This window comes from Sipha flava, unplaced genomic scaffold (assembly GCF_003268045.1).
Source record: "Sipha flava isolate LNK unplaced genomic scaffold, YSA_version1 232_pilon_pilon, whole genome shotgun sequence".
NCBI lineage: Eukaryota > Metazoa > Arthropoda > Insecta > Hemiptera > Aphididae > Sipha > Sipha flava.
Genome location: NW_020272869.1, coordinates 11891 through 25671, shown reverse-complemented (window position 1 = coordinate 25671; position 13781 = coordinate 11891). Strand labels below are relative to the sequence as shown.

Below are 13781 nucleotides of genomic sequence, written 5' to 3'. Positions count from 1 at the left end.
ATTTAAGACATTTCTTTATTCAAAATCTAAATCAAATAAAAACACAAAAATACACTAAATTAATTTAATTTAGAAACATTTCAGGTCCTAACAAAGTAATTAGATGGCTCTTTTAATAATTAATTTATAATATATTTTAGTTCCAAATAATAATGAATAAATACAACCATGTATTACTCAACAAAACCAATGATACAAAAATTGCAATTTACTTACAATCTAAAACCAATTATACTTTTATTTTCTTAAATAATAATTTTACCTATATCCTTACAAAGAGGACTAATTCATTTCTTTAGTCATTGCCGTAAGCCAATATTTATAATATTTTAATGATTTACCATTTATTTTTATTTCATTAAGAAAAAAAAATACATATTTTTTGAAATAGCTGTAAAAAAATCAACTCAGGATACTTATATAAACATCAGTAGATACATGATAAGTTTATTTAAAGGCTCGGTAAGTCTTAAATAAATGTTATATTCACACAAAAATGATAAATTTCAGCAATATAATAATAATTATAAAAAAAAATATATAATTGTAAAATATGGACAAATTTAAATTAAGATACAACTGATAAAAGCATTACATTAAAATGAGTATATATATATATTATGTAAATATATAATGTTTTACTAGTATTCACTGATGACTTAAAAACTATATTTCATTCAGTGGAATAAGCTAGTAAAACTTCCTACCCTTTTAAGTTTTTATTGATTACAGTGCCAAAGGCATAGTAATACAATTTGAGGACATAAAAATATGTTAACAAGTAATTCCTTCATTACCATTTTCTATATTGTTGATAAATTTCCATAAGCTAAAAGTTAACGGCCGGAAAAAAATATATAAATTATATTGCTCGATTTATAATGGTTGTCGTTCCGAGTATTTTAAATTATTACAATTATTAACTTTATTTTTATACTCCTCACTTAAAGCGTACTATTCAGTTTTCTGTGGCATACATGCGTGTCCACTCTTTAGCATTACGTATGGCTTCAATTTCATTTACTTTCCATAGTTCAGCAACATCATTGGCTAATGGATCATCTGGATTTGGTGCACTCAGCAATGCTTGAATAGATAAAAGAACGGTACGAATTTGCAATGCAGGTGACCATTTATCCTTCAGAATATCCAAACATATTCTTCCAAGTCTGTCGATATTTGGATGGTATATTTTAGTGATGAAGCGAACTTTTGGAGCAGACATGGGATAATCTTCAGGCAAAAACAGCTCCAACTTGAAGAGACCTCCTTCAAACGGAGAGTCTTCAGGACCGGTAACTTTAACATGAAAATACCTGGATGACAATTAAAAACAAAACATATGATTATGCGATAAACCGAAAAGAGAAAAACACCAATAGGCAAGAGATGTATTCATACTGAGTGAACAACATTAAAACAAAGTAGGGCAGAAAGCGTTGCAACATACCTAGCATTTCCTTCGTCCGGCTTGGCACTGATGCCGGGCACCGGTTCTTGCATAAGGCGTTGGGTCTCCTTGAGAATTCTTCGTGGTAACACCGACATGATGTCGCCTATAGGAAAATCGAGTGCTGTTCAAGAACTATCTACAACCCGTAATGCGGACAAATACAGATGACGGCGGAGGCGTTCAATGAATCTGATGCTACCTTTTACTAGTCACGAGCAATTATTCCGTTTCCAACGACCAGTTTCGATGATCGTTACGCGTACCGTGATGCGTTAATAGCTATATCGTGTATATAATGTATTAGTATCGACACTATTCGCGTTTCCAAACAATTCGCTATCAATAATAAATACGCATGTGTCGGTGTGTTCTCGACAGCGTTGGTGTCGGCGGCGGCGGCGGCGGCGGCGGCGGTGAAGACGAGAACGGCTGCAACTATAGACTACTATCACGAGATGAAAACATGTCCGTGAGGTTCACAGGACACGACGTACATCGCGTATATTCGATGATGATGATGATGATGATTGCGATGATGATGATGACGGTGTTGTTGATAATAATTATCGGGGGGGAAGGAAGAAAAAATTAAAACTATGAACACGACACCGGTTCGAAATGTGAGTCGTGTGTCGTACGTGTGATAAAAAAAAATAAACAATTTGAATAACTAAAAAATTACTGGGTTTTCCCGTAGATAGTGGCAGAAAATAAATATTATATTATGTACAGTTATGCGTACAAAAAGGTACAACGAAAACGACAATATTATTATAATGGAATAATATAAATGTGGTATTTTCGTATTCCTGATCAAGTCGTCCGCTGGCGCTGTTGTTGGTGAATTGACAAATCACAAAATCTCAAATCATGAACGGAGTGTGCGAGAGAGAGAGAGAGAGAGAGAGAGCAAGTGCGCTGAGCGAATCGTTGGACCGATATGTGGACGCACGCGAGTGAGAGAGAAATATTAATCGAGCGAGCGATTGCTCACTAAAAACTAAAAACCTGAGCAAAATGGCGCGTTTGAATATTGGTTCCTAACTTGCGTTCTGTGCCTATTGGACGGTTTTCGTATAGCTTCCGCATAACAATAAATCAATAACAAAACAATAAGACAATACCTATTTTAATACGAACAGTAATTACAATACCATTATTACTACGGAGGCCGATTTAATCTATTTTCTATGGACCGATGAATTATAAGATATTTTAACATAATCGGCGAAAAATTCATAATGCCGCCAGATGACCGTACTCTTTGCAGTCTCTCGGACCCAACTTCAACCGGTCGCCGATTCTCAGGTTAGGTACTTATTATCTGAACTATCTAGTACCGTTCCATACAGATTTCAACTGACCCCTGGTCATTGGTCGCAGACACTTTCGGTGTCCAGCCTCGTTCACGTTCGCCGAGTGATCCTATGCTGTTGATCGTCGAACTCTATATACAAATAACGATTGTAGAGAAATATTAAAATTAATATTCTTATGTACATTTTTAATCGCGGTGCACAGATAACACTGTGCGAAAGAGATTCGGTGGAAAATGGAAGTGATTGACGGTAGTGAAGATGGAATGATCGTATTGATGACGAGTTGAAATTTTGAAAAGTTCGGTGATCGTCCCGCGAACATGCGTCTGACTAAGCGGTCGGTCACGCTGCTGTACCTATCGTCATGCAAGATATTCGCCGACCTTTTGTTTCTCTATGGGTTCTTTTCTTTTGGCTACAACGACAGTCTAACGTCGACGCCAAACGATTTGCCGTCGACATTGCGACCGAACCCTAACCACTCGGAACCTTGGCGGTAATAATATTGCTTTACGTTAATCATTCTCGACGTTCAGCAGCTGCTATTCCTCGTAATCCATGTCGCCTATTTAATGTCACTCACAACTAAATTTTATCTCATAGTATTCGATTATCATCTCGAATCTCATGGTATGATGAGACCAAGTTGGTCTGACCAATAATTCCACCGAAGACTTGGGTAAAATACTTTTTATAAGTATTTACAGTACATATTTTGAATATTAATGAAGAGTCCAAAACCACACTAAATAAGCATTTATTTCCAATATGTAAAATATAAATGTTATTTTAAATTTTTTATAAAAGATACTAAATTGCTCTAATACAAGATTATTGTTTTACTATAGAATATCTTTTCGGGTTATTTTCAAAAAAGTATTAAAAACAGCATTAAATGGGAAATACTATTCTACTATTATTCCTTATATTATCCAAGTCTGCAGCAACAAGTTTATTAAATGGTTTGATACTTATTTTTCTATTTCTTTACAATTTTATACTTGATTATTCTATTTAGTTCTACAGATTTCATTTTTGTGTCAGACAAAGTTCACCCATTTTCTATTCAGTTGAATATAATGATTGGTCATTTACTTATAATTCTATAAAGATACTGTTGGAGCTTAATTAAATTATAGTTTATTTAAATTTCGAATTTCTAGCTTGAATTATTAAATTAAATTTAAAATATTTACTTTATTTTTCTAAATTATTAAGGTATTAATTTTCAAAGTTATGATATTGTGATTTACACCACTTCAATTTTAAACTATTATTATATTAAACTATTTTATTATTATTATTATCCTATATTATAGGAATTATTATATATTAAACTATAGTATCTAATTAAAACATGTAGTATTATTAGCTGCAACGTTTCATGGTTTTCTTGATATTAAAAAAAAAAATTGTTTGAATGAATTACCTAACAACTAACCTAACCTTATTTAATAACTTACCTAATATTTAAAATTGATAATTTTTTCAATACATTTTTAATAATCAATTTTGATTTTTAGTTTCGATACTCGTCGTTTATATCAAAAGTCTGTGAATAGAGTCGTATTGATGGTAATAGATGGTATTCGATATGATTTCTTTATGGAACCAGAATATAATGTATTTATGCCATTTTCTATTGATCTCATAAAGCAAAACCAAAGTTGTTTGTTTCGTACTAGAGTGAATGCTCCTACAGTTACAATGCCACGTATAAAAGTATAATAATTTAGTAATTGATTTATAAATTGATAATAAGCTGAAGTATATTTTATTACCAGGCCCTAACTACAGGTACAGTACCAAATTTTATCGATCTTGTGTTAAATTTGGATAGTTCAGCAGTTCAACAAGACAGTATTATTTACCAAGCTTGTGCTGCTAATAAGCATGTAATATTCTATGGGGATGATACATGGTTAAAGTTATTTCCAAATTCATTTATCAGATATGATGGAATTACATCATTTTACATATCAGATTACACTGAAGTATACTATTGCATTATTTCTTATTAGTCATGATCATTAGGCTTATTACAATTTTGTTTAGGTTGATAATAATGTTACTCGTCATCTAGAAAATGAATTAAAATCATCAGCCGATTGGGATATTATGATACTTCATTACTTAGGACTGGATCATATAGGCCATATGGGTGGACCTCGAAGTAAATTGATGCCCAACAAGTTGTCTGAGATGGATAATATTATTCAACGTATAGTAAATTATATGGTAACTATTTTTATTAATAGTTATTTTAATGTTCAACTATAAGATTATTATCTATTAAGATAGAGATTAGTAGTATCTATAGGTATTATACATTAGTCTAATATTTTGAAATTAATTAATAGAATTCTGAAGAATCAGAACTGCCCTCAATTTTAATAGTTTGTGGCGATCATGGAATGCGTGACAATGGTGGTCATGGTGGATCGTCAATTGGCGAAGTAGTAGTTCCTCTATTTGTTTATTTTAAAAATAAAATTTGTGGTGGATCTATAGAGTATGTTTAATTTATTATACTTAAATAAAAATGTTTGATTCAAACCACATGTTTTTACTAACTATATATTTATTATTATTAAAAACTATAGAGGTGAAATAATGCAAACAGACTTTGTGCCAACCATTTCAGTAATTATGGGGCTACCCATACCTTCAGGAAACACAGGAAAGCTAATACATAAAATCTTGCAAAATCTTAATATCAATGAAATTCTCTTTGCTTATCATTATAATACACAACAAATATATAAAAATTATAATTCAAGAAAAGGATTAATGAATAAAGGTATTTTTAATTATTATAGGTACATAAGTTATAATTACTTACTTTAATTTAGTTGTATGTTTGTTTGCTAATTATGTTTTTAATAGTTATTTTAAATTTATTAGAGAATTGTTTGCACTTATTATATTATTTGCTCATATAATTAATATATAAATGGTTGCCAGTTTTTTGTGGTTTAAACTTAAGTATAAATGTTGTTTACCACAAATTTTATAAATTAATATTTTTAGAAAAAATAACAATGTAATTGATCTTCTCCTTCCTTCATTTTACAAATACTTACATTTAAACCTTTGTTTGATGTACTATTAAATAAAATTCCATTCCCTTTTAAAAAATACTCAATATATCATAAGTTTATTATGTAAAATAGTATTTAAAAATACCATCATTTAATTTATATATATATAAACTATAAATATTATTTTTCTAAAAAAAAAAAATTAAGGTGATATTTTTCAATGAAAGGTAATACATGTTATATATTATATCTTATGAATTATAAGTATGTACTATATTATATATTAATATATACCTTAAGAAAATTTAAAAATCAAATGCTTCTTTCATTACTTTTCAACTTAACATTCACCATAATGACCGAATTTTCTACATTTTAAGCAATGTAAACAGTTGAAAGTCACAAAAAAAATAAATAATTTAAAAAAAAATAACATCTATCAATTATTTCAATATTTTCTAATACTTAAATTTTGAAAAAGTAAAAATATATTATTTTATATAATATAAATTATTATATTAATACTTATTTACAATTTTATATTATTTTGATTTAGGTAATTCTTTCAATTGTTCTACCAAACCAAATTACACTGTTATTTATTCTGTTTTATTTTATTTTGTTCTGTAAATTAATATAAAATAATAATATTCCTATAGCCAGTTTTTATATTGAAAAATATTTATTTAAATTTAAATAAATTGTATATTACATTTATACTAATATTTTTGTGAGCTATAATTGTGAAAATGTTGATACTGTAAATTATAATGTTTATACTATAATATGAATGGTTATTTTGATTGTAATAGAAAAATAATTACTTAAATGGAGTATCCGAGTTATTTATAAATTTGTTTTGTTGTTCAAATATATAAATATAAATTTCATTATCTTTAGGTTTCATGAAGGATTTCAATCATGCGATTTTTAGTTATTATGATTGGTTAAAGAAAGAAAACGCTTCCATTGATCAAGCGCTCCATATTATTTCTTTGTATGAATCTGCATTAAATGGTATGAGCAACTACTTAGTTAAATCAATAGCCAAGTTTGATGTGTTTCTCATAATTGTTTCAATTATTTTATCCATACAGGTATGTGTTGTATTTTTTTATAATTTTCAAAATATTGTTTTTTTTAATTCAACTCTTTTCTTAGTTATATTTTTAAAATAATTTGATTTATTGCAAATTTTTTTTATTCGAGGTATGGTTATTGCTGATGAATTTTGATGCAGTAAATATTAAATTTATTAAAGTTAACCGTTTAGTATATTTAATGCTAATTCGTTGGGCTGTTTGTGTATGGTTGCAATGTGATAGTGTCCTATGTGAATTCACTGCTACATTTAATCTATTGGCCATTGTTATAATCACAATGTTCATTATAAACCTTGGTAGTTTTTGTTGGCCATTAACTACAATTTTTAGTTCATTGGTACTAAATAATTTGGTTATATTATCTTACAGATTTCATTAACAAAATATTGTTATTTTCAGATAAATGACATGGATAAAAATGTATTTTACACCTTATGTGGTTCATTAGTACACATTTTAAGTCTATTTTCATCTAGTTATATTGAAGAAGAACATCAGTTACTGTATCATCTTTGGACAGGATTTTCTGCTATTCAAGTATATATGGCATTTGTTGAGCATAACTATGTAACAACTGCAAAGTGGATAGTTTCTATGGTTTTGCATCGTTTTTGTAAAGATCTCAATTATATTGGAAACCAATGGTCGGGATTTTACAGTTTAGGAGATTGGTTTCGTGAATCTCATAATCAAAGCTATATGTCAGCCTTAATGGTAATAGGTAAGCTGTATTGATAATTTTTAAATAATTTTTTTTATAGTCAACATTTATATAAATCACTTAAAATATAAGTTGACAATTTCAGGTATTTTAAGTACATTTTTTACTTGTATCAATATTTACAAGGCTGGAAAATACAATAAGCGATTTAATACATTGAACTATATTATATATTTTTTGTATTTTTGGACATTGTGCTGTGTTTATATGTACAGGGTTGAAACTAAAGAAGTTTCTGTACCATATGGTTATAATATATTGTAAGAACCTTAGTATTATTGGGCAATAAAAAATAAATATCATAATTGTGATATTATTTTTATAGAAAGCTAATATTCTGTCTAAATACATGGACCATCACATGGTACTTACTAGTTGGATTTCATATTGTTTCTGTTATTAAACATAATAACAACAAGTGGAATAATGCTGTGTGTATATTAATAGTCTTGTTAATTCTACGTTTGTCTTTGTTATTACGACCTCATAACATTTTGTTGCCAGCAGTCTTGGTTTTTACATGCAAACTCATTAGACTGAAAAACTGGAATACTTTAACTATGACTATTATTCACTATTGGTTATCATTGATATTCTTTTTTTATCAGGTAAATCACTTATAATTTGTAGTCGTTTAGTCCTACATCAAAATTGCTATTGTAAATTATAAAGAAGTTATTATAAACATAGTTTCATGTGACTTCATATTTATGTTGCTTGCTATTTTAGTATTAAACATTTTTTAATCTGTTTCAGGGTAATTCTAACAGTATTGGCACTTTAGACATAGTGCCTGGCTACATTGGTCAAACTAGTTATGATCCTGTTATAGCAGGAATTCATATTTTTACTCATATGTTTGGATTTCCAATGTTAATTTATTTATTCTTAGTACTTGACCAAAAGTAAGTTTATCTAATACTATTTGTAGCTTATTTAACTTAATAAGTATATCACTAATTTGGTTTTATTTGAAAAATTTCCATTCAGATTTTTGGGACTTCAAAAACTATGCATGTTGAATGTAACCCAGTCATGTGTGTACAACCTTGTTATTCTATTATTTCATAATCATTTATTTATATGGTCAGTGTTTTCACCAAAACTTTTATACATTTCTACATTTACATGTACTACATACATTTTTTCTGCATTAATTGTTATTTTATTATCAGTTTGTGGAATATCTTATCAAAAAGAATTCAATGTTTAAACTAGCAAGTATCAGTATTATATTCGATGTAAAATATTCTTTAATTATTTATAACTATTTGTTTATAACACCTAGATAAAATATGATCACGAGTAACACTTAAAAAACAAAAGGTCTTTCCCCAATTTAGAACTATAAGTTCAGACAACTTCTGTGCAAACAAATGATTCAACTTGCAATGACCAACATAGGTTATTATACTAATACTAACCTTTTTTTTTTTTTTTCATAAACTTTTTTTTACTTGGGAGAAACTGTATTGTTAGGTAATACTACCCCTGAGCAACCAAGTACCCTTTATTAACAATATCACAATAGAATTGAGTCGTGATGGACCAATCTCCTGTTCACGCATTCTCAAAACAGAAATTACAAAATTTGAGGGGCTCTACCCCCTCTGCGTTGCCTTTCGAACCACAGTGTCACATATGTGTATATATATATAGTAGGTTATATATCCCTGCAAGAATGTTTCCCTGTTGCTCGCCTTTTCTTGCGCGTTCGCTGTCTTCTTTTTGTTTCATCACTCGCGAGGCAAAGGTGACTACAGCGTCCTAGTACTCCTTTTTTTTGACCATCTTCACCACCATAAATACGAAGTTGTACGTCCCGAGTACCCAGATGACCTCGTTCCTTTCCGGTTTTATCATTTATCCTTGTTACAAATTCGTTAATCATCTCCACGTCGGTGTTAACCGTTAGTACAAGGTTGTCCACCATAACTTCCGGCAAGATTTTACCACCACATTCCACTAATGGCCCCTCCCTGAGCCTTGGATCTTCGAGATGTTCTAATAGATTTTGCAGCCACAGGAAATCAAGTGTGTCACTGGCTAAGTCTCTGTTAAATATTGGTGGATCATATCTAGCTTCCCAGAATGATCTGATCTAAGCGTCCACCTTATCATTAAACCCTGTACAACAGAATATTCTATGCAGCAGCTCTGAGTCTCTCTTCCCTGACACCTCAAGTAGTGGATTTTCTGGAATCCCCGCATCCCTCATAAGCTGGTTCCTCCAAACCAAAAAATTGACAACTTTCTCCTTACCTTTTACCTCTCCCGGGTGGTCAGTCCAGAGTATCTTGAAATCGTGTGGCCCAACAGTGACTAAAGCTGTATGATCACCTAGCCCATTTTTCTTCACAGTATAATTTTCCATTGCCAATTTCAAGTCAGTTGTGACCTTTACTTCGATAAATTTCCTTTCCATTTTATCAATGATGTCCCATTGACTATTAGGGTTTGGAATATTCCATTATTTCGCCAAGTAGTTCTGCCGTGATGCCACATTACTACAACTTTCCAACAGCACAAATCTCTTTGACCATTCAGTTACCATCAACCCTTGTAATTCTTCCTGCTCTGAATCATCACTATGAAGCTCCACCTCATCAGTCTCATTATCGTCATCAATTGGATCACAATGTAATTCAGAACCTGACTCATCTTCACTCTCCACCCTTCTATGTGTTGGATGTCCATTTCCTCAAGATTGCATAGTAACACACACACCATGTCATGCTTCAGGGACAGTTCTCATTGGTGCCAGTTGGAAATGAACCAATGTGTTGTAATGTTGTACCAAAAGCCTTTATGAAACTTTCACTGTGTAATCCTGAGTTGTATATCAAATCTTCAAGTTTGTTCATGTTGCTCAATGTATTAATAAAATAAAGGATTCTTACCGGGGCATTGTAATAATACTACTAATACTAACCTAATTTAATGTAACCTAATCCCCTATAACCTACTGTATTCATCTTTAGGGAACAAGGTAAAAACTAATATAACTAAATTCCAAGCTTTTTAATCTATAAATCTAAAACTTCTAACAATTTCCGCCTGGTATATCAATAATCTTAAATTCCATAATGATTTAAAAATGTTAACTACTTATATCTAGCCATTACAAATAATTTCACAAAAATACCAATAATCATTCAAATTTTCTCATCTCTAATTTCTCCTCTCTCACACTTCCTAATAATCCATCTCATTATCTAAAACAAAACTTGCCACAAGATTTACTAAGTATGTACACAAAAAAAAAAAAAAAACAATATAAATTATACAACTGCAAACGATATATATAGTATGCTTTAACCTTTTGACCTATCAATATATTATTGAGGAAAAATCTTACTTGCCCAATTGAAGTATTTTCACGGGGGGCACCCCTTTTTTAACGCCACTATGACTTGTTACCAAAATCGCCTATTGTCAAAAAAAAATTGAAATTTTTTTTTTTTTTTTTAACTTTATTTTTATCATTATAACAGTATGTAAAATAAAATAAAATAAAATAAATCTACTCCTTTGAGCTATGCTCAAAATAAAGATTGCATTTTATATAAAATTTAAAAAAAGAAACTATTATGATTATTATATCATTAAGTGAAGTGATGATACCAAATATTTATTTTGAATTTATTGTTATTCAATCATATTAAGAATATTGTATTCAAAGTTATGGCTAGTATTTAATTAAAATTGTTTATTGCGCTGTTAAGATTTTATTGATATTTAATTTGATTTTTAATACAATTTTTAAATCAATTAAATATAAAAAAATTTAATGTATTAAATTGATTGATAAACTAAAAGACAAATAAATATTTGAACTATTTAAAATGCAGAGAATCATTATATCGATGTTTTAATACAAATTAAGAAGTTTCTTTTATTTTATAGTGTTGAAAACAATTTGTTTCAACTATAATAATTATAGTTTATTATAATTGTTTATTTATTTTATTTATTTTATTTTATTATACTTATTTGTTGTACAATTATTTTATTTACTATTCAATTATGAGTACTTTATAATCTTGTGAAAGAAAATGTAAATTCTCCTAATTGTAAATAATTTCTTTATTAGTATTTTTTATAATTTTTTTTGTGAATTGAAATACATGAAAAAAAAATCACGTATGATTCAGAGACTGATTAATTTTGAGCCTGTGTTAACATTTTTCAAAATAATTAAATGAAAATTTACAGTGAATTTCTTGACATATTCAAATTATATATTTGAATTAAGATTTAACTACACTTAGACTTCAGTTTCCATATAGCATAAGTCCTATCTGTAGTGTGAAATATATCTTCAGCTAATTATAGTATAATAAAAAATATTTAACCTAATAATAATTTATATTTTATGAAGATGTTCACATTTTCATCATAACTATAGCTACATTTAATCTATTATTTAAATAAAATTATTTTTAATAGGTTCTCTACATTGGTGCCTTGTGAGTTATTTAAATGTAAATACTAGGTATTATTGCCATTTGATGATCATTATTTTCATTATTTGTATCTACAATTAAATCATCATATGTAACTTAAAGTATTTCTTACTACTAAATTTAATTTATGTGCAATGCAAAGAATATATTGGATATTCATAGGTCTAACAGCAGCATTAATATTTCATCCTCCATCGATCACTATAGTCACTTAATGTAAAATATCAAATTTATTTAATTCTGTAGTTATAATTTCAGACAAATAGACTACAGTATGGCTCTCATTTAACATTATTGTTCAAATGTTAATGGCTTTTAAATTATTATCAAATTTAGGAAAAAAATGTACTGTTATACTAATAAATGAATCAGTATTGATGTCCAAATGTTGGTATTTACTGATATGTAGGGTGGAGGACGTGTAGTAATTATATATTTTTTTTGCACAGTCACAAAAATAGCAGAGTGTGAAAAAAATGCGTTTCCATGCTTCCACAAAGCTAATTTTGAAATTTTATTGTGCATATAAATATATATAAACATATAATATTGTACATAAATTAAGAAAATTTAAAAAATCAACACTATTGCAGTGGCGTACATTCGATTTTGCTATAAGGGAAGAGGGGGTAAGAAAAATAACCGTTATATTTTTTTTTTTTAGTTGCACATAAATAACTAATATAATAGATATTATTTTATACAAATTTTTTAACAATTTACAGTTTACTTTTACTTTATAGTAAATAAGTAGCTATTGGAATATAAAAACAGCTTAGTTAACAAAACTTTAAGAGAACCATAGGCGCACTTTGGGGGGCTTGGGTGAGCTTAGCACCCCCATTTTTGAGATAATCCTCCCTAAATGTGTTAATTCAATGTGTTAATGTTAATTCAAATTTAAATACTCATTACTCATTATGTATAGAAAAACAGAGTTTTTATTGTATAAATGTATACATTTATTATTTATATAATGGTGGTGGAAGTTCCTCCTTCGTCTTTTCGGTCCTTGAACTAGATAATAGTAATAGGTAGGGTTGCCAGCAAGGCCGGATTAAGAAGGGGTCTAGCCAGGGTGGTAGTCCCGGGGCCCCTCGAGTACCCAAGTAAAAGGGGCCCAAACAATCTTAAGCCGATACACATTTTTCAGTGATTTAAAAAAATAGTTTTTCTATATTTTAAAAACCATTTTTTTTTTATCGACAAAAATAACTAAATAGTACTAAATACCTATAAAAGCACTATGGTAAAAAAGACGCAAAAACTAAAAATAAATTAATCTTACTAGAACAACAATAAAACAAACAAAAAATAAAGCACTTATTTTTATTATTATTTTTCCATCGATTTAAGTTTCAATGTTTTAGTTAGTAAATAAGCCGTTACAAAAAATAAAATTAAAAAAAATACTAGTGATGCACAATGAATTTTCAATTATCGATATCGGTTCAGTTATATCGAAATCATATCACGATATCGGAAAACGTGTATCAATAAAAATGTAAAATAATAATAAATTAAAGTAATAAAAAGGGGGCTAAAGAGCTTTAACTACCCTTTGGACGTATTATATAGTATGCAGTGATGTATTGCTGATATAAATCATGGGTTTACGCCTTATTTCATGCAGGTAGTAACTATCATATGGTAGGTACAAAAAATTTTTTTTCTCGTT

At 28.9% G+C, this 13781-nt stretch overlaps 2 protein-coding genes across 7 annotated transcripts; one reads left to right on the top strand and one right to left on the bottom strand.

Moving 5' to 3' along the window:
* Positions 1 to 539: 539 nt before the first annotated feature.
* Positions 540 to 2233, bottom strand: LOC112683648 (ubiquitin-conjugating enzyme E2 N). 2 transcript variants are annotated; one of them, XM_025554772.1, is made up of 3 exons: positions 1807 to 2233; positions 1451 to 1732; positions 540 to 1316 (listed from the first exon to the last, which is right to left on the bottom strand). In XM_025554772.1, exons 2-3 carry the CDS (start codon positions 1546 to 1548, stop codon positions 959 to 961), a joined length of 456 nt encoding a protein of 151 aa, XP_025410557.1. In that variant the 5' UTR covers positions 1549 to 1732; positions 1807 to 2233; the 3' UTR covers positions 540 to 958. The 2 variants fall into 2 exon arrangements, with proteins under 2 accessions (XP_025410557.1, XP_025410556.1); XM_025554771.1 differs by having other exon boundaries at positions 1451 to 2233.
* Positions 2234 to 2501: 268 nt separating this feature from the next.
* LOC112683646 (GPI ethanolamine phosphate transferase 2-like) lies at positions 2502 to 8906 on the top strand. 5 transcript variants are annotated; one of them, XM_025554769.1, is made up of 14 exons: positions 3471 to 3542; positions 3621 to 3734; positions 4296 to 4494; positions 4557 to 4766; positions 4828 to 5010; positions 5133 to 5284; positions 5376 to 5572; positions 6714 to 6910; positions 7023 to 7253; positions 7316 to 7637; positions 7723 to 7897; positions 7963 to 8245; positions 8394 to 8542; positions 8628 to 8906. In XM_025554769.1, the coding sequence occupies exons 3-14, from the start codon at positions 4345 to 4347 to the stop codon at positions 8848 to 8850; spliced, it is 2472 nt and encodes an 823-aa protein (XP_025410554.1). In that variant the 5' UTR covers positions 3471 to 3542; positions 3621 to 3734; positions 4296 to 4344; the 3' UTR covers positions 8851 to 8906. The 5 variants fall into 5 exon arrangements, 4 of the variants coding, with proteins under 4 accessions (XP_025410552.1, XP_025410555.1, XP_025410553.1 ...); XR_003148605.1 differs by lacking the exons at positions 3471 to 3542; positions 3621 to 3734; positions 8628 to 8906 and adding an exon at positions 2502 to 3268 and having other exon boundaries at positions 7963 to 8068; positions 8145 to 8245; positions 8394 to 8480; XM_025554767.1 differs by lacking the exons at positions 3471 to 3542; positions 3621 to 3734 and adding an exon at positions 2502 to 3268.
* Positions 8907 to 13781: the final 4875 nt, after the last annotated feature.